At 28.7% G+C, this 25,701-nt stretch overlaps 2 protein-coding genes across 2 annotated transcripts; both read left to right on the top strand.

The window, feature by feature from the left end:
• The first annotated feature begins 1,363 nt into the window (after positions 1–1,363).
• On the top strand, positions 1,364–20,845 carry LOC103860100 (ent-copalyl diphosphate synthase, chloroplastic). Its single transcript, XM_033286238.1, has 20 exons — positions 1,364–1,602; positions 4,484–4,555; positions 4,676–4,755; positions 5,025–5,331; positions 5,679–5,862; positions 6,128–6,342; positions 6,475–6,595; positions 6,677–6,789; positions 6,871–7,097; positions 7,279–7,394; positions 7,614–7,712; positions 7,908–8,150; positions 14,541–14,676; positions 15,078–15,254; positions 17,575–19,314; positions 19,388–19,439; positions 19,519–19,634; positions 19,800–20,017; positions 20,096–20,158; positions 20,244–20,845. Exons 1-15 carry the CDS (start codon positions 1,509–1,511, stop codon positions 17,779–17,781), a joined length of 2,391 nt encoding a protein of 796 aa, XP_033142129.1. The 5' UTR covers positions 1,364–1,508; the 3' UTR covers positions 17,782–19,314; positions 19,388–19,439; positions 19,519–19,634; positions 19,800–20,017; positions 20,096–20,158; positions 20,244–20,845.
• A 231-nt stretch (positions 20,846–21,076) lies between these two features.
• On the top strand, positions 21,077–25,421 carry LOC103858742 (F-box protein SKIP17). The gene is made up of 12 exons (XM_009136157.3): positions 21,077–22,572; positions 22,662–22,825; positions 23,158–23,271; positions 23,572–23,682; positions 23,849–23,937; positions 24,022–24,143; positions 24,252–24,316; positions 24,410–24,482; positions 24,554–24,616; positions 24,695–24,753; positions 24,821–24,889; positions 24,959–25,421. The coding sequence occupies exons 1-12, from the start codon at positions 22,198–22,200 to the stop codon at positions 25,098–25,100; spliced, it is 1,446 nt and encodes a 481-aa protein (XP_009134405.1). The 5' UTR covers positions 21,077–22,197; the 3' UTR covers positions 25,101–25,421.
• Positions 25,422–25,701: the final 280 nt, after the last annotated feature.

A 25,701-nucleotide genomic window follows, 5' to 3' on the forward strand; every position in this document is an offset into this window, starting at 1 on the left:
TTCTCTCTCTCTCTCTCTCTCTCTCTCTCTCTCTCTCTCTCTCTCTCTCTCTCTCTCTCTCTCTCTCTCTCTCTCTCTCTCTCTCTCTCTCTCTCTCTCAACATTATCATGAGCCCTTGGGAAACCTTTTTTTTTACCCTAAAATTATTTGTAAACAGAAATTTTTTTTTTGATTAAAATATTTTATACAATTACATTTATTAATAGTATTTGAATTTAAAACTAATATATACTTGCTCTGTTTCCGAAAAAAGTATCATTTTAATTTTTTTTCTTATTACATAAAAAATACCGTTTTTGAATTTTAATGCAATGTATACTTAATGTCAGCTAAGTATTAATTGAAAAGTGCATTGATCTTGAATAGAAGTAATCAATGAAAATAGAAATACATCTCAATTATTTTTAATATGTATGAAAAGTAGGGTTGAACACGGATACTCGATACTCGGTTCGTACCAGCCACTTGTCCCGTAAATCAAGTACTTGTAGTGATCGAACCAAGTAACAAGTACCTCAAATGAAAAACTTGCAAGTACAAGCCAAGTACCAAGTCTTTAAAAAAATACAACTACTTGACTCGTTTGTACTTGTTACTTGTTATAAATTTTTATAGTTTCACAATTTTAATCCATTTACATTTTAAAATTAGATGAGTCATGTTTCTTTTACTTATCTTGTTTGTCTTATTTCACTTAAAATTCAAGTTCTCGACATTGTTAACACGGATAATAAGTTAATAAATCTTATTATTTGTAAATGTAAGTCATCAAATATATTTTTATCTTTTAATATTTGCCTAGTTACTATTTTTACCTAATATTCGCTACTTGTTTCAAAATTTTTATTATATATTTAACAGATTTTATTTATTATTTATATTTTAACTGAAATCAAATAAACATATTAGATTCGAGTAAAACTTTTTAATAAAAAAAGTAAAATTCATTGTACGAGATTATGCTTTATTTTACTTATTGGCAAATAATAAATATTTTAGAAACAAGTATTTGATTTTATCAAGTAACAAATCGGATCAAGTAACTTACAAGTACTGATTTTTTTTCTCGAGTACTTGATAGCAAGTACTTGTTTTAGACAAGCCAAATTCAAGTCTCAAATACGATTACTTGAACGAGCCAAGCCAAGTATCAAGCCTTCAAAAATTAGCAAGTACTTGGCTTGTGTCCACCCCTAATGAAAAGTGTCTAATTGACATTTTTTATAAAATTAAATTAGTATATTTAACAGAAAAAAATTAAAAAGATAAAAAAAATTGAAATGGGCACTGCAGAGGTCTCACTCACTCCTAACCCCGCCCCCCCGCCCCCCCCCCCAACTACATTAAGCCGGCTCTGAGTCAGTTATGTCCTTATATAATCCCATCAGAACTTCTCCCTCTCTCACTATATCCATCTTTTCTCTCTAGTTTCTCAAATCTCATCACTTATTTTTCTCTTCTTCAAGAAGACTGGAAGAACAGAGGAAGACCAAAAGGCTTCTAAGCCATGTCTTTTCAAGACTATGCTCTTAACTCTGTTCAAAATAACAACTTTTTCAGTACTAAAACAGCAATATTTCCTTGTTTCCGTAAGATATCAAGTGAGTGATCTCTCTATCTGTCTAGTCAGACACAAACAGATTCTTTCATTTATATATCATCGTTCAATTCTTCGACTTTTTGGTATGCCTGTAAATGAAATTCTCTCCTGGGTTTCAAGATGACCCATTCTTATTTTTTTGGTGAACATGTTAATTAAATGATCCGTTATTTCGTTAAGTTTTCGATGAAAAATTAAATTTTTTTGCTTGTTTTCGTTTTCCCTAGATAACTAAACAATGCAAAAAGAAAAAAAAAACAAAGTGAAGACTGTTTATATTGTATCTCAGTACCCACGCGTGAGATATGTTCATCATCAACAATGACTTCAGATTTTTAATATTTTCTACTTTACAAATGTAATAGGTTAAGATCCGCGCCTTGCGCAGGATAAACATTATATATATAAATTATTTCTTATATTATATGTCTCTAACATATTATGAAATAATAAATATATATTAAATAATTAAAAATTCAGTAACTATTACTTATATAATTAAATTGGTCCAAACATATAAATAAATTTTATTAATCCAAAAAATATTTTGTCTATTTGGTATGGTATATAATTAAATTTAAATGATAGTAACATATATATAGTATATTTTAATATTAATATTTATGAAATGGTTTTTTTTGCTCATATATTTTTCTTATCATTTGTATATGTTATAGCAAAAAATTAAAATTACTGATAACAAAATTTTCACTATAGGATTAATAGGTTAAGTAAGTTATAATATTTTTAAAAATTAAGTTGTCAATATGTTTTCAAATTTTTTATCAAAAAAATTGATCAAAGTAAATTTCAAAATTAAGATATTTATGTATTTTTATATGGCATATAATTTAATTTAAAATGATATATATATATATATATATATATATATATTTATATATCATATATACTTTAGCCATATTAGGAAATTCTGTGATTTTATTTAAAGAAATAATGAAGCACATTAATAGTGTATTTATGGTTAGTTTAATAAAAAGCTTATTACATATTTAGATGGAACAACCTATTTCTCTAAAGATTCTAATAATCATTCTTGTGATGACACGTGGCTACAAAAAATGTTGTAATTCTTCTCAAAAATATATAGGGGATTTCGAATCAAATTTAATATTAACGTATGTTTCTTAATTTGTATTTTTCGTTTCGAAAAGTTGTTATTTCCTATTTTGATGCAAATATATGTGTATATATATATATATATCAGTTTAAATTGTGAAGAAAAACCATAATACATGCATATTAAATATTGAACTTTTTACTAAACATGTGCTCAGTTAACAGTGTGACTAGATTTTAATTTGCAGAATTAAAATTTTAATAAATTTTAGCTTAATAAATAGAATGATATTGAAGATGAAAAGTAGAATGATATTTTATTTAACAAAAAAAATAAAAATAAATATTGATTAAAATAAAAGGATTTAAATTTAATTTAAATATTAGTAGTTCGTGGAGGTATATTATATTAAAATAAATATATTAATATAAGAGAAGTTTCATTTTGAATCTTTTTTATTAAAACATAAACATAGAATAAACATAACTTTTAGTTGACCTGTTATTTATAATTTGTTCCACTATAGATTTTCTATTTTTATATGTTCATTAAAAATAATAACATTTCAAACTAAATTAAATTAATTAGTCAAAAATAAATTACATAATATTTTTTGCAGTATTTGTAGTTATATATTATTTAATATAAGACGTTATAAACATATTTTAATCTTTATTATTTCATAATTAATTTATTAAATCACAAAATATTAAATATAATTGAAAATAATTAAAATATGGTTTTAAACCAAATTATAATATTTACCTCAGAAGAATTTATATAATGGTTAAAATTTAAAAATAAAATTAAGTGATATATATATTTATTGTATATATATATATATTTTTTTAAACCAGATATATATATATATATATATATATATATATATATATATATATATATATATATATATATATATATATATATATATATATATATATATATATATATATATATATTATTTACTATCAAAATTGGGAAATAATATTATTATCGTCTACACCAAAAGATTGAAATTGATTTTCACAATTAATGTATTTATTAATATAAAACGCACAAAAATATTGCCAGAAAAAACAATTTATTTTAAATATATATATATATACTTAAATTTTTTTAAAAAAAATATCATTCTACTTTTCATCTTCAATATCATTCTATTTATTAAGCTAAAATTTATTAAAATTTTAATTCTGCAAATTAAAATCTAGTCACACTGTTAACTGAGCACATGTTTAGTAAAGAGTTATTATTGGGGTGAACCTCTAAGTTTAATATAATTCGTTATTTTATAGTCAATATCTTTTAAAAAGAAAACAAAATATTCTCGAGTTATATTATGTTTTTTAAATAAAAAAATAATAAATAAATAATAAATAATAGTAGTTACAAAAAAAATATTTTTAACGTCGTTAGCAAAACTCTAAACTCTAAACCCCTGGATAAATCTTAAATCGTTGGATAAATCCTAATTTCTAAATAAAAAAAACTAAACACTAAAACCTAAATCCTAAACTTTTGAATAAATACTAAATCTATTGGTTGGTGAACCTAGAGATTTTCAATGGGTATGAACCAAAAGAAGTCTTTAGTAAACACTAAACAAGTAATCATTAGTGAATAGATTGACATCGTATCGTATCTTACTGTAACTGCCAACACACAAAGATCCCCTTTAGGAAACCTAATAAATTAATGTTTCTTTAGCGACAAAATAATATTAATTTATTTATTCATGGCTGTACGTAATATGAAAATTATACTCATTATTAATCAGTAATTTATAATTTTCTTATTTTGATAGGATCTCTTTTCAGTGTGTCGAAAAGCAAACCCAGAGGCTGCTCCATATCTTGTTCAAAGGTTTCAATTCAAGGTCTAATCTAATTTTCTTCCGTGTAAAGTCTAATCTAATTTTCAACATTGAGTATAATATTAAAGTCCATATATATATTTTTTAATTTCGATACTAAAAGTTCGATACTTCTATGTGCAGAATCCAAGAATTCTCAGGAAACTCAACATGATCTATCTCTTATCCAGTGGCAACATCTTCAAGGAGAAGATGCGCCTCAGGTGATTTTTTAAATAATGTTTCTCTTTTTTAAAAGGCAGTTGTTTGTTAAAATTTCTAGTCAATTATAATCAACAAAAAATCCACATTAATACATTCACTTTTTACATTGATTTGTAATTTTCTCCCTGGAATATATACGTTATATTCCATCAAAATAGATTGTATGTTCTTTGACAAAAATGCACAAAATATTTTTATATTGTATGCTGTTTAGCTTCAATTCTTCTCGTGACTATATGTGCTAATTTATTTTGCATTTGAACTGTAGATTGGTATTGGAAGTAGTAATATTGCAATCGAAGAAGCAGTGAAGAGAGTGAAATCGATATTGAAAAACATAAGTGACGGTGAAATTACAATATCAGCTTATGACACAGCCTGGGTTGCATTGATAGACGCCGGAGATAAAACTCCAGCGTTTCCCTCCGCCGTGAAATGGATCGTTGATAATCAACTCTCCGATGGATCTTGGGGTGATGCACATCTCTTCTCTTATCATGATCGTCTCATCAACACACTTGCATGCGTCGTTGCTCTAAGATCATGGAATCTCTTTCCTCATCAAAGCCAGAAAGGTAATTTAATTTTGTTTGTAAATAAAAGTTCAGAAAAACATGGAAGTAAATCTTGTCTTTCTGCAGAATATACAAAACTTTTTTTAAAAAAAAGTGGGCTAAAAAGAGAGTATAAATTGTTTAATTTATGACTTAGAACATCTTCTTCTTGAATACTTTGAATATTTTCCCCATAATTATCTAAAGTTATATATATATATATATATATATATATATATATATATATATATATATATCTTTAGAACTAAAATCATTTGACATGTCTAACTTTATATATTTATGAAATATATGTGTTAATTAATTATTATCACTGACTAATTCAGGAGTTACGTTTTTTTGTAACTTAGGAATCACGTTTTTCCAAGAAAATATTGAAAAGTTAGAAGAAGAAAACAATGAGCATATGCCAATTGGATTCGAAGTAGCATTTCCTTCTTTACTTGAAATAGCTCGAGGGAAAAACATTGATGTACCGTACGATGCTCCGGTCTTGAAAGATATATACGCCAAGAAAGAGCTAAAGCTAACAAGGTTTGTATGTTGGGACAAAAATATACACACAGTTCAATATTTTATTCTTTTGATACAATTCAAGATTTTATTTTTTATAAATATATTAGAAATATGTATATATATCTCTCTCTCTCTCTCTCTATATATATATATATATATATATATATATATATATATGGGTCCAGTATACTTCACTTAAAGCCAAGAAAAAGAGTTATACGATAGTATATTTGCACATGTAATATGACTAGAAGAAGATATGATTTAATGAGATTTTTTATAGGATACCAAAAGAGATAATGCACAAGATAGCAACAGCATTGCTGCATAGTTTGGAAGGCATGCGTGATTTAGATTGGGAAAAACTTTTGAAACTTCAATGTCAAGACGGATCATTCCTCTTCTCTCCTTCCTCTACCGCTTTCGCATTCATGCAGACCCGAGACAATAAGTGTCTCAAGTATTTGCGCAATGCCGTTGAACGTTTCAATGGTGGAGGTTTGTTAGCTAGTAACCACTTGCCCTATTAGTATCTGTCGACTTATCTATTTTGTCTACTAGCATTCATGTGTCTATGGTAACGTATAAAATCTTTTTTTTTCAGTAACTTTGTTTAGTTCTAGTTTTCAGTTCCCAGTGTCTTTCCTGCGGATCTTTTCGAACGCATTTGGATCGTGGATAGGCTACACCGGTTAGGGATATCCAGATACTTTGAAGAAGAGATTAAAGAGTGTCTTGACTATGTTCACAGGTTAAAAAAACGATATATATATTAACTTCATTTGTGTAACAAAGTAGTTGTAGTCTAATGATGATGATGATAAAATACCAGATATTGGACAGACAAAGGCATATGTTGGGCTAGATGTTCCCATGTCCAAGACATAGACGACACAGCGATGGCATTTAGGCTATTAAGACTTCACGGATACCAAGTTTCAGCGGGTAAATATTAGACATTTTCTTCTAGTAATATATTTTCACATTTTAACTAAAGTAAAAGTTTTAACAATGGTTGAATTTTAGATGTATTCAAGAACTTTGAGAAAGAAGGAGAGTTTTTTTGCTTTGCGGGGCAATCAAACCAAGCGTTGACCGGTATGTTCAATTTATACCGGGCATCGCAATTGGCGTTTCCAAAGGAAGAGATATTGAAAAACGCCAAAGAGTTCTCTTCCAAGTATCTGAAACATAAACAAGATAAAGACGAGTTGATTGATAAATGGATTATAATGAAAGACTTACCTGGCGAGGTACATTACATGTAATATAAGACCATAACACACACAAATTACAAATGGTTCCAAAAACATTACATTTGCACTTACAGTGCGCATGCCATTTTGGGCCATCTGATGGAGAAAGAAAACGACAAGCGTGTTTGGCTTTTTTTGTGCTTATTTTCGGTTTTTAATATAATATTATGCATGTTAGATTGGGTTTGCGTTAGAGATTCCATGGTACGCAAGCTTGCCTCGAGTGGAGACGAGATTCTATGTTGAGCAATATGGTGGAGAAAACGACGTCTGGATTGGCAAGACCCTTTATAGGTACTTCTTATTTTCAAATATATTTATTTATTTTGTATTGTCCAATGAATGCAAAATAAATGCATCGCGGTAACTGTTAAAAAGGATGCATGACATGACCATGTATGTGTGAGAGATAAGGCATTTTAAGTCATTTAGTTTATGAACACGACCTAGGTGACCATGTGTACTCTTCTTTCTAAGTTTAAGTTGATCAACTAATGTTGGTGGGCAATCTAGGATGCCATATGTGAATAATAATGAATATCTGGAATTAGCAAAACAAGACTACAACAGTTGCCAAGCTCTGCATCAACTCGAATGGGACACCTTCCAAAAGTAATAGCATCTATCTACACTCTTCTTCCAATAATTATGGCTTTAAATTAAATTAGCACTATAGTATTTGGTTAATAAGCTGAGAAAAAAATTATTTAGTGGTTCCAGTTAAAGTGTTAAACCTACCTTTAAATTTAATTTTCTTATTTCTCTATATATAATTAACAATAAGTTCATAATTTTGTATGCAGATATATGGTATGAAGAAAGTAGGTTACATGAGTGTGGTGTGTGCAGAAACGGGCTCCTCGAGTGCTTTTACCTAGCGGCTGCGACTATCTTTGAAGAAGATAGATCAGATGAGAGAATGGCTTGGGCCAAATCAAGTGTATTGGTGAAAGCCATTTCTTCTTCTTTTGGAGAATCCTCTGATTCAAGAGTGAGCTTATTCGATCAGTTTCACAATGCTCGACGAAGTGATCATCACTTCAATGACAGGTAAACTACACTTATGAGTTATGAAGCATGTTACATGAGTTTCAGAAAAAAAAGAAACACATGGTACATATTTTTGTTTTAGTATAACTATAACTATATATATATATATATATTATAAACGTCTTGTATACATCAACTGAAATTTCTATGATAATAAAAATAGCATTTTAGTTTCAAAATAATAATATTCTGCTAATAACATAAATTCACTATCATCAACCTACCATCTCAGACTTGCCTACTTGTGTGCTCAAGCGACATGAGTATTTAATTAACATTGCAAACAACCAGGTCTATCTGATGTCGATGGACATGCTCCCAAAAAATTAGTCGGTAGGATTTTCACCCACCGAATACCCCAATTATTAAAAAAATACAAGAGAAAGTGAAGAAATCTTGACTTATACTAAAATTGAATAATTAAAATATAATATTTTGTAATTTATTTAAAGTAAATAAAAATTTAAATGCAATAACTTATGCAATTTAAAATTTATTACTGACAAAAAATAATTTTGTATTTTTTGAGTAAATATCTTGAGTTTATTTGATTTAAGTGATGAACTTATAGCAATTTACAATTTGAATAAGTAACTTTAAATAACTGTTTTCTTTGAAGCTGGCAGTATTTAAATTTATAAATCTATTGGTTTAGGTTCTATCTAGTGCTTTTACGTTTAAACCTAGGGTCCGATTGGTGTTAAGATTTTGAGAATTTTGTGAGATTAGAAAGTCTCTAAAGCTTCTTTTTTACCAATCAAGTTTTTTCAAAAATGAATCATTCTAAAATCTCTAAAATCATTATAAGCTTCTCTCTCTTCTTTTGTGTTGTTTTTTATAAAGCCAACAATACGTAATTTCTGCAATTTATTTTTTCTTTTTTTAATATTTTCTCTAACAACATTTTCTTTTTTTCTTCCTTTTGCCACTAAATCCTTTATTTAAGTCTGTAACAATTTTATTAAAACTTAAGATTGACAAATTATTCATTGAATTTTTTTCCTCTTCATTTAAGATCTATATAGTACTATTTTTACAATCATATATATTTAGTTTTTTAATAGCTGTATAATTTTACTTTTTAAGTAACATATATTAAATATTATTCAAAACTTCTACAATTTTAACTACCAATTTAATTTTAATAAAATTTAAACTAAGCGCTAAAGTTTTAACAGCCAATTTTTCTATAACCATCATTTTAAAGCTAAAACTTAAAGCGAAAGTTATTACCAATCGGACCTTTAATTCAGTGAGATAAAGGTTATAACGGCTGTTTGTTTGTTTTTTTGCTTCTCTTTTGTTTTTTTTTAACGACTTCAAATCATGAATGATACGACCCAAAGGGGAAAGTGATGAAACAAAACAATAGAGACAACAAAAGATAAGCACTCAATCTTAAGAAAAAAAATCTACGAGTGAGTAAGGTTTGCTTCTCTTTTGTTTTGGCCAAGACTATTTGTATTGCGGCAGAAAACACCAAGCTGTATTTCAAAATTTTGTCCAATTAAATAGTATAAAGGATAAGCTCCTTCGGCCTAATTTAGTTTTCATAGAAACAAAACACGGCAGTTTCACTGATGATGTGCAGACAAAATCATTTATTTGAGCATGTCTATTAGCGAGAAAGCTATCAAATTATCTCACATAAAAATATTAATAATTCAATATAATTTATTATTATTTTAAAATTTTAAATATAAAAACCAAGTTAAACCATTCATGAGTGATAAAAATATATATTTGGAAAATTATCTTAAACTTTTTTTTGTTGAATTTCTTAATGAAAACTCTCGTCTCTTTTTTTCAATATTTTTTTTTTTGTAACTGATTTTTTTCAATATTTTCAATATTTTCTTTATTAAAAACATTGTTTGAAATACTATAAGTTGGTTACCAATTTTTAAACTCAATCAAAAATATTACAATATTTTGATTTAAAGTTTAGTGAATATTGTTATGGTTTTGTATTTAAGGGTTGGATGGGTATATAATTTTTTATAAGTGATTATTAAACATTTATAAATGATTAAAAACATTAGTGTAGTCTTTTTTTAATCATAAATTCATTTTCAAGATAAATTTGAAAACTATATCAAATTTATAGTAAAATTAGGATTGCCAAAAGAAAGAACTTCATTAATTTTAGCTTCTTTAACAAAATACTAGATTTTGACCCGCGCTTTGAAAGCGCGGGATATTTTATGTTATAAACATTGCAATGTTTTGGAAATCAGACCGGGCCAACCACTCGAAAACAGTCCGACCATGACTCGTCTAATAAGTTGAGTTCGATTCAGTTTAAAATTTGGGATTTGAAAAAAAAAATAGAAAATCCAGTAAAACCGATGACTTGAAATTTTGTTGTAAGAAAAAATATGTATGGTGATTTGAATGTTAGTCTTATGTATGTCAACAATTTAAGTTCACATAGAATTCATTTTTTCCTTCAAACATGGTATATATACATATATAATATACAGTAAAATTTTAAAAACCCGTTAAACTGATCAGGCCAGTCAACTTGGATTTGAGAAAAACTGGAAAAATCCAGTAGAACCGATGATTTGGAACAATAAAAACTGTATTTGAAAAACTCCGGCCCGGATAAAAAAACCATGGATTCTGCTAAACTAAAACATAGTTTATAGTCTTTTAATTGTTCTAAGAATTTTGTTATGAAACTGTTAGTGATTAATTAGTTTTTGTCTTTTCAGTTTTCACATATTATTTCATACGAAAAATTATGTCTTATTCCCACTTGTTATCTAAATATTATATGTTTTCAAATTTTTCCATTAATATAACATTTGAAATTTTGTGGTAAGAAAAAATATACATGGTGATTTGAATGTTAATCTTATGTATGTTAATAATTTAAGTTCATATAGAATTCTTTTTTCTTTCTTAAAGCATATGGTATATATACATATATAATTATAAAAAAAATTTAAAACTCGTTAAGCAGGTTAAACTGGTCTGACCAATCAACCAATATATATACTGAGTCGATCTTGGTTTGGTTTTCAAAATGTTTAGAGAGTAACATGATAAATCAATACTATTAAAAAGGAAGGAGTCTTAAAAAATCTACCTAACAAAGTTGTTTGGACACTTTATTTAACTCAAACTTAGACTAACAATATGTTACCATATATTTCTCTAACAATAATTTATTCAATTCCTTTATTTATTCAAATACCACTCTTAAATCTTAATCATTAATATTATTATGTTTACCATTTTGACTTTTAATCATAAAAACATTGAAATTAATGTTTTATATTATCACTTTTATCATATAATATATAATTTAAAGCAAGAGAAGCTACACAACATATAAGTGTACATTTTAACTTCCTCTTTCCTTTATAATAACGTAATCATATCATATATAAATTTTCCCACTAAAATCTCATATTATATACTAAACTTTCAACCGTCTATAGTTTGATAGATATTTTCATATTTAAAAATGAGTTTTCTAAAATATATTTCATCAATCATGTTTTTGTACAATTACGTTAAAAATCTATATCAAAAGGTTGTTGGACCCGATATGGACGTAATGAGTCCACATCTCCGGGTATTTAGGATCCTAAAAAGATTCGAAATATCTAGAAAATCTGAAAAATATCCGAAACACGAAAAGTACTTGAAACTCCAAACAAATACCCAAAAAATTCAAATACCTAAAAATTCAAAATCTTATTCAAAATCTGACACTGAACTGAAAATATCCAAAATTTTATCCAAATACCCAAAAAAAAAAATTAATTTGAAAATTTACCTGAAATTAAAAACTATAATCGTAAACCAAAAACCTAAAAAAAATATTCATAATGCCGGAAACATATTCAAAATATCTAAATATACCAAATAAACACAACATATTTATGATCGGGTCTAGGGTAGGACCCGGACTCAAACAAAGACATGCGGGTCCAAAAAAATCCCAATAGGTTATCTTCTCTGGAACTAAACCTATATTTCCGGGTCGGTTTGGTTTGTTTTTTTGATCCGGATATAATTCTCATGCCTAAAAAAACTTACGTAAAAGTGTACATATAAAATATCAAATAAACTAATTCATAGATTATATAACTGTTAAAAATTATATTTTTCGATATAATAAAACTTTGTATTATAATATAATCCAAAAAACCCGTGTTTTCCAAGCGCGGGTCAAAATCTAGTGTTTTGTTATAAATAAATAGTTTTATATTATTATTTTCTAACGTGTGTATAAATATTACCAATAATTAATATTTCATTAATATTTTATAGAACTATACAATTATAGTGGTCAACTACGTTAAGTTAATAATTTTGCTAAAAACTAAATGGTGAAGCATATTAACCGTGGTGGTCAGATATGATGGTCAGCTATGGTGGTCAATTAAATCTTAAATCGTGAAGTTTGCATATATTGTGGTCAACTACATTAAGCTATTAATTTTTCAAAATAACAACATTCCTTTTAACATGGAAGTTAAGAGATATTGTTGATTAAACATACAATTTGGGTATCGTGATTTCTACACATATCATGTATCTATTTCAATAACTAAATTATAGCAACTGAAGTTTGTTTGAACGTTTTATGAATGATTTTTAAACAAAAGGATTTTCTGCTTTTAATTAAAATAAAATTCAAAAATACAAAATTTAATTGAAATCATAGATTAAAAATAATTCAGTGGCAAAGAATGGTAAATACTTCAAAACTCCAAGGGTACCTCAAAAAAGGCCCTTCAGTTTTAATAGTATTGATTAATTAGATCCCTTTGTTAGATTTCTTTCAACATCAAAAAGTTATTCTATTAGCTAAGGTAGAAGTGGTCATAGAATCCAAATCTGTATATAAAAACCAAACAAAAAATAAATAAATCACGATAAAAAGTACGAGCATATATACCTGGTTAAACCATCTGCTGTCCGATTTTTCATTCTTGGTATGTGGGACATCTTAAAATCTGGAAATATTCTCGTAAAGATCCATTTGCTCATGCAATAGGGTTGCTTGTTATACATATGTCACTTTTTCCGAACAAATATAATTTTAAGTGAACGTAATTTTGATTAGTTAACATTAAATTATTTTTTTGACAAAAAAGAATCTTTTTATTTGACCAAATTTCCTGACGTTATAATAACAGTAAAAAAACATCACGATGCTGTAAATAACTACAGTTTTTTCTTTGAACGGTTGTACTTGTAAGTGTCTACAGTTTTCATCCCATACTTTATTTGTAAAGTGATTTCACTCATTTTGTTTAAGTATATTATCTACAATTATTTTCATTAAAATGTATGACATGAATAATAAATAAATGTGACATGGACGATTACATTTAATTTTAATTTATATTTTCGTGATTTTTTTATAATATGATAATAACTAATAAACCATAACTAAAAAAATTCTATTTAAATATAAAATTAAACAATATAACAATAAAAATATAAAAATATTTTTAAAATTTAGAAATATAGTTAATTTGATTTATATAATTATACAATTTTATTATTAAATTTTTTTAAATTTTTTTTACGATTATTTAAAAAATTAAATTTTAATCGTAATATCATTAGTTTCTTTTATATCTCCAAAATTTTAAAATACTGTTTACTTTTATTTTTGATAATTATCAATTTTTATCAAAAATATTTTTCTTAATTTTATACAAGTTGATTTAATATATTTTAACCAATAAATTGATAAAAATCTATCTAAATTTAAATATATTCGTATTTATTAAATATAAATTAAAAGTTAAAACATATTTATTTTATCTTAGTTTAATGTTTAACTAGATCAAAATTTATACTAAATATTGATAAAATTTAAAATATCAGCACTTTTATTTTAAAATATAATTAAATTGTAAATTTTTATTGTAACATACTGTGCATGAAAACACCTAGTACAACAAACTACAAAGTAAAAAGTGGACTTACACGAATGTTTTTTTATTTTATGTATTCGATTTAAAATGTGAAAAAAACTTAGCAGAGGTCAACGCAAGAAGAAATACCTAGTAGAATCAGTTGTTCCCTATGATCATGTTACTCCGGCTTTGTTGAAAACCAGTATTGATTGAGAGGTTGATTGTTTGTAGATTCTAGAGTAGTTTTTAGTTTTAGTTTTTTCAAAATCTAGTTTTCACCCAATCAAGATTTAAGTAAAATAGATTTCTTTTTTTTAGGGAAACCAGATTTTCAACTCTTTAACCATTTTGTACATAAAAACCAGAATCCACATTTTATGAGTTTTCCCAAGTGCTACGACAGTTTTCATCATTTTGCAATACATTAATTATTTTATATATAAAAAAATCACATCTAATATATACTATTAAAAAGCATGATGGGGATTAAAAATTATAGGAGCATGATATTGGACCGGCCAGGATTGGTTCAGCCGAGTCTGCTTGTCGGAATCTTAATCAGAACTTTGAATCAAATATCCTTCGACCTCTTCGTGTCTGATGGGCGTGACGTTAAAAATCTCATCTATCAGTTGGTACGTTTCTCTCTCTCTTTATCATGTTCTTAATTAGGTATATATATATATATATAATCAAATAAATAAATATAATTTGTTGTACATAGTAAAAATAATTCACAAGTTTCTTAGTTTTAAGAAGAAAAAAAATTGAATCTAGAACGTTATCTGTTATACAATAAATAATAAATTATCCTCAAATAATTAACGCCCTTGTTGAAAATTATAAGTTTGGAACGAAATTGACTGATTTCTCGTTTATAAACTCGAGTCTGAGAAACATTGTACCTACTGGGTGTGGTTCGGAAACACTGTATACGTGTAATTCCTAATGTTTTTTAAAGATTAAAAACAATAAAATTTGGAAACATGTAGAAGATTATACAATTGCATGTGTCACTTATCAAATGTATTTTTAGTGGGAAGATTGGCTGGAGAAATGGAAATTAGTTGGAGAAGGAGGAGAAGGAGAGCTCATGTTGAAGATGATACTTTCAATGAAGCACAATGACCTAACTAGCTTATTCTCTCATCCTAACTTTGTTCGTCTCTCAGAAATCATCAACCGAATCTATCTTATTTCCCAATATTCAAAGGTTAGTAATTTATTTGGTCATATCCCCTATATATTATTTGAGAAGCATTGCAACATTTTTTTGTAGCCACATGTCATCACTAGAATGATTCTTAGAATCCTTAGAGAAATAGGTTGGTTCATCTAAATATATAATAAGCTTTTTATTAAACCACAATAAATACACTATTAAATGTGCTTCGTTATTTTTTTAAATAAAATTACAGAATTGCCTAATGTGGCTAAAGTATATATGACAATTAATGATTTTGAATAATAAAGATTTGATAAAAATCAGTGTGTATTATAATTATATTTATTTAATTTTAAGCTATTAAAATAAATTAAAAAATCATAGTAACTATATAATAAAAATTTAAAAAATTATTTATATATTATATTTTGAATTTTTAAAAACGAGTATAAATTACTAAAACTGTTAAAAGTTTCACATTCAAATGTTGTGATCAATGATTTAAAACTTTTGTTATAACATGATACAAATAATTAAAAAATAATATAAGTTGAAAGTCTCATTTAATAAGTATCAAAAATAAAAGATATATAAATATATGTATCATTTTAAATTAAACTATATGCCATATAAAAATATATAAATATCTTAATTTGAAATTTACTTTGAACATTTTTTTGATAAAAAATTTGAAAAAATATTGACAACTTAATTTTTTAAAATATTATCAATTACATAAACCATTAATCCCACAGTGAAAATTTTGTTATCACTAATTTAGACTTTTTGCTATAACAAATACAAATAATAATAAAAATATGAGCAAAAAGTATCATTTCATAAATATTAATATTAAAATATACCATATATGTTACTATCATTTTAACTTTAATTATATATCATATCAAATAGAAAAAATATTTTTTCAATTTATAAAATTTATTTATATGTTTGCACTAATTTAATTATATAAGTAGTAGATAATGACTTTTTAATTATTCAATATATATTTATTATTTCATAATATGTTATAAGCATATAATATATAAAATAATTTATATATTTAATGTTTATCCCGCGCAAGGCGCGGATCTTATCCTAGTTACTTATTAAACTGCAATTTTGGAAAATAATTCCAATCAAATAATCATGACCGGTCTAACGTTTCTAGGAGTCATCTGCATGATAAAAAACAATTCAGTTCATGTTTTTCCCAATAATCGGTTCTATAATTATCACTAGTTTAAAATCCGTGCCTTGATCATAATGAAAATTTGATATACAAATTACTATACGTATTTTACGTTCTTGAACTATTATGTTATACCAAATAATAAATATATATAATAATTGAGCAACCACAAACTATTATGTATAATTAAATTAGTGCAAACACATAATTCAAAGCAATCACTCTTATTTATTTACAATCATCTTATGGTAATTAAATCTAAACAATCATTTTTTTCTATTTTGTATGGTATATAATTAAATTTAAATATATTAACATATAAATATAGTATATTCTAATATGGCTATTAAAATGAAACTTTCTAATTATATGGTTTTAGACTATTCATATCTTTTTACAACAAAAATTTTAAATCATTAATAACAAAATTCTCAATGTGAGACTTTTAATAATTTTAAAATTTAAAATATTCTTGAAAATTCATTGCAAATTTAAAATAAAAATATTAAATTCTCATTTTTTCCTACTCATATAATTTTATGATAATGTGTATCTTGTTATAATAAAAAAAAATTAAACCACTGATCGTAAATTTTTTGACATGAGATTTTTAATATTTTTAGTAGTTTATAGTCGTTTAAAAAAATTCCAAATATAGCACATATGAAAATTCTAAAATTTTCTTATATGGTTAATTCGATTGTTTAATTTATTTTAGTAATATAAATTAGTTAAACAAAACGATGAAAAATGCACAAATTGTTATCAAATCTCTATTATTAAAATTATTAATTCATAGATATACTCTAATCATATTTGGTAATTTTGTACTTTTTATTTAAAGAAAGAATCAAATAGTAATTGTACATTATTAATAAATTTTATGATTAGCTTAATGATAAGTAGAATATATATTTAGATAAACCAACATATTTTTCTATGAATTTTAAGAATCATTGTAATAAGAACACATGTAATAATTAAAATGTTTAAATATTTTTTAAATAATATAAATGATTGATGTGAAGACCAATAACTTCTTTGCATGTGTTGTGGACCACGCCTGCACATAATCAATTGAAATCGAGTGTTCCATCCGATGTTACCTATTCAAGCACAGTCACTAGATCATACCTCGAATAGAAACCTAAGTGATCAATTATTATCTTAATACAGGCAAGTAGAAACGTTGAGAAGGAGAAAATAAAAATAATGGAGAATGAGATGGAGCAAATGGTTGAGTTAGTACTGTCAGAGATTGACACACTCCGTGATGTCAGCATCACCTTTCTTGATGTAGCAAAGGCTTTTTACTATTATTATTCATGTGGTGATCATCTCCAAAGTCACATCGTCAAAGTCTTATTTCAAAAAGTCTTATAGCCTCATCAATGATGTGTTTTAATTAAGTAATTAATGTATCATAAAAGATTCATAAATCTATGGATGCTTGTATATGGATAGCCTCATCAATGATAGTGTCATCTCCTATCATGGCTGCAGACCTCGCCAATAGAGAAACTATAAGAGCATCATTATCCCTAAAACTCATAAGAGTTTTTTAAATATTTTTCTTGATCTAATTTAAAGAAAAAAATTAAAAAGTGAACCAAACGTGGACTGCCACGTGTCGATGGGGCCTGCGAACAGTTAAAAAACTCATGATTACCGTTTATTCTTTGGTGACTTTTAGAATCGATTATTCACACTTTTGTGGAACCCAAGCCACTAAAAACTTTCTTGTTACATGCGATAAAGGTGGCCTAACACACGTAATCTCACTCACATCTGGCTCCGATCAGATTCCCAAGAGCTCAGAGCAATCACATCAAGACGTCGACCGGTGGAACTCCATGGAGTATTTTCGGACATCGATCTTCTAGTTCATTCCTAGTCTTCTCCGTTCTCCTTTTGTCGTGTTTCTTTTATTTTCAGAAATTTAAATGGACCAGTAGATCTTATTGGTAAAGCATCCTTGCTTCCTGTAATGAACTAAGTCCTATTTAATTTCTAATAGTATTTGGGGTTAAAAAATAATATTTCATTTGTTTTTATTTTTATGTATCTTTAATTAAAGATGCAGGGTATACATGAATGGCCATAATCTAGGGGTGATTTTGCAGAAGAAACATAGGAGTGATGGATATGGGGTTTAGCATAATAAGAGCCAGGGACTCATGTAGATGTCATGTCAAAACGACGTCTCACTTTTCTAGAGATCACTTTGATTTTTTTTCGGTGTGATTTTGTTTGTCGTGACTTGCATGCATGCCTTTGAAAAGTTATTTTGGTGTGGCAGAGAGATAAGCTCCACTTTAAAACACATGATCTTGATGACTAGGTTTTGTACTCTTTTCTTTGGATACCAAACACCCCAGACCCAACTTATTAAGATATTATCATACTATCATACTATCGTATCTATTTAGATTCTCCTTGTATAAACGTATATAGACGACGATGAAATGAAATGATGGTATACTGGTTATTCCCTTTATTTTCATTTATTCAAATACGTGGTTGAATTTTAATCTATATCCAGTCAGGATGAAAGAGGTGATCACTCAGTTATTCTAGAAAATGAAAATATTATCTGCGTGTTTATCTTATTTTCACCATTTTTTTTTATTCTACAAATATGGAAGGAGTAAACTAGAATAACTTAATAGATAAAATATTATTTCCTTTTTATATTTTTTCATTTTCATATTTACTCTATTTTACTCTACCTATGCTACCAATCAAATCCAATGTTTTTGTAGCATTGTTTAATATGAGAGATCGAACAAACAAAAAAAAACATAAATCTAAAATTTTATGAACCATTTGTGATAACTGCTAAATAAAAATTCATATCAAGCGAAATACTTGACATTGCGATAAATATGTTTGGTTTAAACTGAAAATTGTTGGACAGTAAGTTGCATCCTGCTAATTCCTTTTGCAACATTCTCTCAAGTTTTATAGTCTTTCATGTTTCGTGTAACAGGTTGCTCTCTAATGAGATATTCAGCCCGTTCACAGCGAAATCATGTCGCAGGGTAGAGCACCTGTTCTTAAGCTTTCTCTTCTTTTACTCTGTAGGTTTGTTTACTCAAGCTTTTCTTTATTTTGCAACAGTTGGATCAATAACAGGTTCAGGCTTAGTAGACCTTGTGACCACCATCCCAAACTTAACCTCTCTAACGCTCATAGGTTTTGGAGTAGATGATGCAACAGCCCATGTTCTTATCGAGGTATGGCTCCTTCAGTTTTGGTTACCAAAAATGCAAAGCCGGATTTGGGCCAATCCCAATGAAACATTGGCCTTGGCTCCAAAAAATTACAGGAGTTCTTGAGAAATGTTTAGTCTCCAAATTCTCAAATCCGGCCATGCTTAAATGTCTTAGATACTTTTGCAGGGTTCTCATAAACTGAAATACATGAATCTGTCTAGAACATCCCTAACCAAGGGCCACTTTTTGAGGTTCATATTTTGCCTTAAAACAAAACGATTTGTGAAGTCAGAAAATATGTAATGGCTGAAAACAATTCTTTTGATGTTAGGGACTTGGGACAGAGCATCAAAGACAGTCCACTCGAGACTATAATATTGCGAGATTGCACTTCTCTAAAGGAGGTAAAAGATCATCAACCCATAGAAGGTTTTTGGTTGTTTTGCTCCATCTCACACTCGCTTAACCTTTTGACACTTCAGAAAGAAGTTTTGCAGTTTCTGAACTCGCTACTCACAGGAAAATTGAGATTCATACAAAACATTGTAAGTATGCTATAAAAATATTGGCAAATATCTGGCAGATGACAAGTTTGTTTACTCATAATCGCCTGTCTTTCTCCTGCAACAGGACGTTTCAAATACCCATGGCTTAGTTTGTGAGGGTAGCAAAAGATCTGACAAACCAAAGTAACTTTGTTATTTATTTGTATACTTTTCATTTTTATATGTCATTACAATTGTTATTCGTTTGTGTGTGTGTTCTTTTAATAGCTTTCCTCTGGAGAAGCTGAAAGACGAAAGACCAAATGTCAAACTTGTGGCAGAATTTACCTCTTCATTATCATGGTTCCTTTTGTTTGGTTATATAAATAAAACAGAAGTAATTGAATTAACAAATGAATGTGTATTTGTTAAATTCAGCTCAGAAAGACTTTTGCGCGGCATATCTTATGCCAGCAGTGATGATGAGGATGCATGGATTGTGAACGATGATGAGATGGAAGACTTTATTGTGGATCAAGAAGATTTTTGTCATTCATTAGATTAGTTTGTTGTTAATAATTAGCATACAATGGTTAATTGATATTAGCATCAAGTTTTAGACTGCTTACAACCAAACAGTATGGCTTTAAGTAGCAGGAAAACAGCGTCTGTAATTTGCTGTTTCAAGTATGATTTGGTTGTCAAACTATAAATTCGACTACCATATAACTTTAACTAGTTATATCATCTATTTTTTTCATGTGTGATATTTCATTTTGGACCATTATTTAGAAAATTTATTAAATGTATTTTATTAAAACTAATAATACATAGAAATTTTGGACTACTTTCATCACAATATCTTTTGATATTTTCTCATTTTAAATATAAAATATATATTTTCAAAAATCTAAAAAATATGTTTGAAAAGAGTTGAATAATAGTTTAATTTTAAAATTATATGTAAATATTTTCACTATTTCGTAATAGATATTTTAAAAAATATGTTTGAATGTTTTCTAACAAGATCTTAATTTTAAAAAGGTTTGCTTACACCAATGTCTTAAGGTCCTTTTTGATTCTTGTAAGTTTCTTGGGGAAAATTGAAGATTCTCGAACTGGCACAATGTCTTTCATTAAGGTCCTTTTTGATTAGTTTAAGTTCTTTGGAGTTGAAACTGAAAATTATCAAATTGGCACAATGTTCTCTGCTTACAGTTAAGGTCATTTTTTATTCTTTTGAGTTTATTGGGCAAAATTGGTAATTCTCAAAATTGTACAATGCTTACAGTTAATGAGTTAAGGGTCAAAATTGAAAATTCTCAAACTACTATTTGGGTGGGCACAATGTCTCTGCTTAAAGTCCTTTTTGATTCTTTTCAGTTACCTGGGGCAAAATTTAAAAATTTCAAATTACTATTTGGGCAATGGGCACAATGTCTCTCTGATTGCAATTAAGGTCATTTTTTATTCTATTTACTTAGTGGGTTCGTGGAATGATGTTATTTTTTAATCCATTGTCACATGTCTATCTTAAGTTATATATCTCATGTACCATGTATCTTATGCTGCTTGTTTGTTTCAGATGTTTTCGATGCTTGATAAAAAGTCTCTGATGCAAGCTATGGCATGATGCACCATGTTCCACAAGTGTGCCATGCCATGGACCCTTTATGCTACTCTCATATCGAACTTAAAAGACAATAACTTAAAAATATTTATAATAGCGTAGTGGTAACTAATACGCCTAAAATTTATATAAAATTTAAAATTTATTTAACTAATAAAAATATAATGTGCGTATAGTCATAGCTTATAGATTTACATATACAAATAAAGATATCTAGTTATTTAAAAGGTAAAATTGTATAGGAAAAATAATAAATCATATTTTGAATATTGAAAATGTACATAAATCAAATTTTTTTTTGCTATTTAAAAATTATTAGAAAATTAAACTAGATTATTACTATCAAAAGTTCAAAACATACATAGAGTTCTCCTTCAACACTGTCGAGTCAACGGCTTCCTTTCCGGGTCTCTTTCTATCCTCATCTCAACTCTACTTCTGTCTATCCTCCTTTCTCTGTAACAAAACGATGAGCTTATCATGTTGTTGGAATCTCTCTAAGCAAAAATCTGGTGAAGACAAAACTCTTTCAACGTTCAGTCTCATGGATCCTCCGACGAGCCCCGCCGCCCAAAACCCCAGCTCCCTCCACTCCGGTTCGATCATCTCATCTCTCCTTTCGTTTCCCGCTTCCACTCCGTTCTCCATCGCCTGCTCCTTCGACCGAGAGCTCGAGAAAGCTCTCGCCTCTGCTTCCGACGACGCCTCTGTTCAGGATCGTCTCCTAAATCGAACTATCCAGCTCGCGTCGCTTCTTCTGGACTCCACTGAACGATGCTTCCGCAAGAGAGCTTCTGCTCACAACTCCGTTTCCTGGGTCCTCCCTCCCGAACTCACCGTCAAGGTAAATCAAATTTGATTAGATCTTTATGGAAATAGACTAATCAAAGTGAGGATATGTGTTAAGCTTGGATTGCTTTTTTTTTTGTAAAGGTGTTTTCGAAGCTTGATACAAAGTCTTTGATGCAAGCGGCTGCGTGCTGCACCGTGTTCAACAAATGTGCGATGGACCGTTCATCTTACGCCCACATCGACTTGACTACAGCTGATAATGAAGTTGTGTGTACCATGATCCATCGTGCTGGTAAAGAACTCAGGTGAATTCTTTTTCTTTTTTTTGTAACTTCTAGTATACTTATAACTTAGGGCTGAGACTTATTACCCGGATCACAATCCGGATCTAAGATCTGCTCTGAAAATAGGATATTCAAAGTGCCCGGATCCGGATCTAGATAGTAAATTTTTGGATCCGTATATATTGTTTTTTAGGTCGGATATCTGGATCCAAGTACCTGCGGATAGTATAATATCTAGACGGATATCCGAAAGCCACGGATCTGGATATATATTACTGCATTCAATAATGTGGGATTACTCACTCTTTTGGCTTTTGTTATTTGATCTTTTTGGTCTATGTTTATGCTTGTAGATCCATCAAGCTTGGTCATGTTACTCGGCGATATGGACCTGAACCTAATCCTAATCCAATTTGGTTTAATGGACCTTTTCTTTCCTCACTATCCTATAATCATGGTTTTCTTGGGTATGTCATCATCAAAAATTTGTTTTTTTTTTATGTTTAGATAGGAAAGAAGTATTCCAATACAATCTCATCATCATGCCTTGTTATTCGAAGAATCCATTTGTTTATGCCTTTGGAAGATGATAAAATAGAGTCAAATCAAGAGAAAAAATCGACTTGAAATCTTCCCTTCTGTTGAAGTGCTGTCGCTGCCATAAATAGAGAATGGCTTCACTAGTTTCCTGCTCAAGAAAATATTCATTTAATCTTCTAATTTGCTGTCATCTTTTTCTTTTTCTTTTTCTTTTTTCATACAACTAGGAGTCGCTTGACAAGCCTACGGCTTTACAATGTCGGACCGATGCACTACAATTCCTTAAGCAGTGTGTTGTCAGTTTGTTCGAATCTCACTGATCTGAGGATTGTTGGATCGTAAGTTTTCTTAGTGTGACTGCTTATTTACTTTTTGAGTTTTATGGAATTTCTTCATGTTCCCTTTTCATCTTCTGTTCTTTAGGTTGTTTTGCTATTTTTAAATTCTGTTAATTCTTTGTGCGACATGATTGATAGCCCATTTATTCTGTGTTTTATGTGGCAGCAATTCTCCATATATGAATCTATTTATGACCCTGTCAAAAAAATGTCGTCTGATAGAGCACCTGTGCTTAGTGAGCTATCACCCCCTAGGTAAAAGCTTCTCCACTAAATCGCTGTAGAGCTTATTGTTTTTGTTTATCCCAGGTTTTCTCAAGCTTGCCTAATGTGTAACAGGTAATATAGACGCGTCAACAGCTTCACACTTGATAGAGTTGGTGACCAAGTCCCCCAACTTAACTTCTCTAACACTCCTATGTTTTCAACTAACAAATGAAATAGTCCGGAGTCTTGTTGAGGTATATATGGCTTCTATTCGATTTTACTGCTAATTTCTTCTCTCTCTTTTATTGGATTACTATCTATGCTTTTATACAACAAGGATAACACCTGCATGTTACTTCCAGAGTTCTCGAAAACTGAAGTACCTGAATCTGTCCAGATCACCTAAAATCGATGGTCGTTTTTTGAGGTGCAAATACAAAATGTTAAATAGCGCGCAATTTCATCCAAAAGTCGTTATTATCATAATTTCACATAGTACAAAAAATATTGTTGCTGGTAGGGATTTGGGAAATAGCTGCAAAGAGAGTCCACTCGAGACTCTAATAATGCGCAACTGCGTTAAACTAGAGGAGGTAAATGTTTTTGAGTTGTTACATCAGTCTTGCTTGATCGATCTTTACACTCACTGACCTTGATGTTTCAGAAAGAAGTCTTGGAACTCTGCAACTCATTACTCAAAGGAAACTTCAAATTCATTCGTCACATTGTAAGTTTTTCTTATAGAAAATTATATTAGCTTTGTTTGTTCTTAACCGTCGTCTTATTGGTTTGCTCACTCTAATAGGATGTTTCAAGCAATAACGGCTTAGTTTCTGATGATGGCCGGAGATCTTACAAACCAAAGTAACTGACTGATCCTTTCATTGTTAAACATCTTACCAACGGCTCATTGAGTTGTGGTGTGTTGTAGGTTTCCTGTGGAGAAGCTGAAAGAAGAAAGACCAGATGTGACACTTGTTGCGGATTTTCCATTAGAAAGGTCTTCTTCTTCTTCATTGATTACTATCTTAGACTTTTACAGTAATTTGATCAGAGAATACAAATGCAGGTCAGGGAAGCGTTATCATGTCGGGGTTGAAGGGGATGACGGAGAGCTGAGGGAGATAGAGATGATGGAAGCCAAGAACGATGAAGAGGAGAATGATGATGATGACGACTCCTTTGACGATGATGATGATGATGACGTTTAGCTTTGATGATTGGAGGAGTGGTTAATCAATCAATCGTCAATATATCCGGCACGACCGACATATGAATGTTCTCCCAAAGCTCTTTGCAACGTTGCTATGATGATGTTTCTTCCTACATCCAAAGCCCCAATCCTAGTTCCCTTCTTGTTGTTCCGCTATCTTCTCATTCCTCTTTGTTTCCTGAGTGCCCTTCGACTTCTATTAGCTGCTGCTCCTTTGATCGGGCGCTTGGTCAAGCTATCTATCTCATCTGCTTCTTGTAGAAACTCTTGTGCGAACTCTTATTATGAGTTGGTATATGAAGACGTTTTTTGCACTGCATATCTTCAAAACCATCAGCTACTCTTCTCCCAATCATTTCTGAATAAAATTAAAATACCAAATTAACAACCAAAAGAATAGCACAAAACCATCAGATCTCTCAAAATTGTCTGAAAATGTTTTATACTTATCCGCTATATATTAATCAAGGAACATTTAAAAAAATATAACCTCAATTTTGTAATAATTAAAAAAAACTTTTTGTTTATGTGTCAATCAATTAGGTAGTTAATTAGTCATACGTGTCAGCCTCACATTGAAATTGAAAAACGTGTTGGTC

This window comes from Brassica rapa, chromosome A03 (assembly GCF_000309985.2).
Source record: "Brassica rapa cultivar Chiifu-401-42 chromosome A03, CAAS_Brap_v3.01, whole genome shotgun sequence".
Taxonomy (NCBI): Eukaryota; Viridiplantae; Streptophyta; class Magnoliopsida; order Brassicales; family Brassicaceae; genus Brassica; species Brassica rapa.

Excerpts from the sequence above, each read along its gene's own strand:
- LOC103860100 (XM_033286238.1), top strand. The coding sequence starts at position 1,509 with ATGTCTTTTCAAGACTATGCTCTTAACTCTGTTCAAAATAACAACTTT. Across the intron at positions 4,556-4,675 it reads TTCAAAGGTTTCAATTCAAG|AATCCAAGAATTCTCAGGAA; the intron begins GTCTAATCTAAT and ends TTCTATGTGCAG. Across the intron at positions 5,863-6,127 it reads AAAGAGCTAAAGCTAACAAG|GATACCAAAAGAGATAATGC; the intron begins GTTTGTATGTTG and ends GATTTTTTATAG.
- LOC103858742 (XM_009136157.3), top strand. The coding sequence starts at position 22,198 with ATGAGCTTATCATGTTGTTGGAATCTCTCTAAGCAAAAATCTGGTGAA. Across the intron at positions 22,826-23,157 it reads CGTGCTGGTAAAGAACTCAG|ATCCATCAAGCTTGGTCATG; the intron begins GTGAATTCTTTT and ends TTATGCTTGTAG. Across the intron at positions 23,938-24,021 it reads AGTGAGCTATCACCCCCTAG|GTAATATAGACGCGTCAACA; the intron begins GTAAAAGCTTCT and ends AATGTGTAACAG.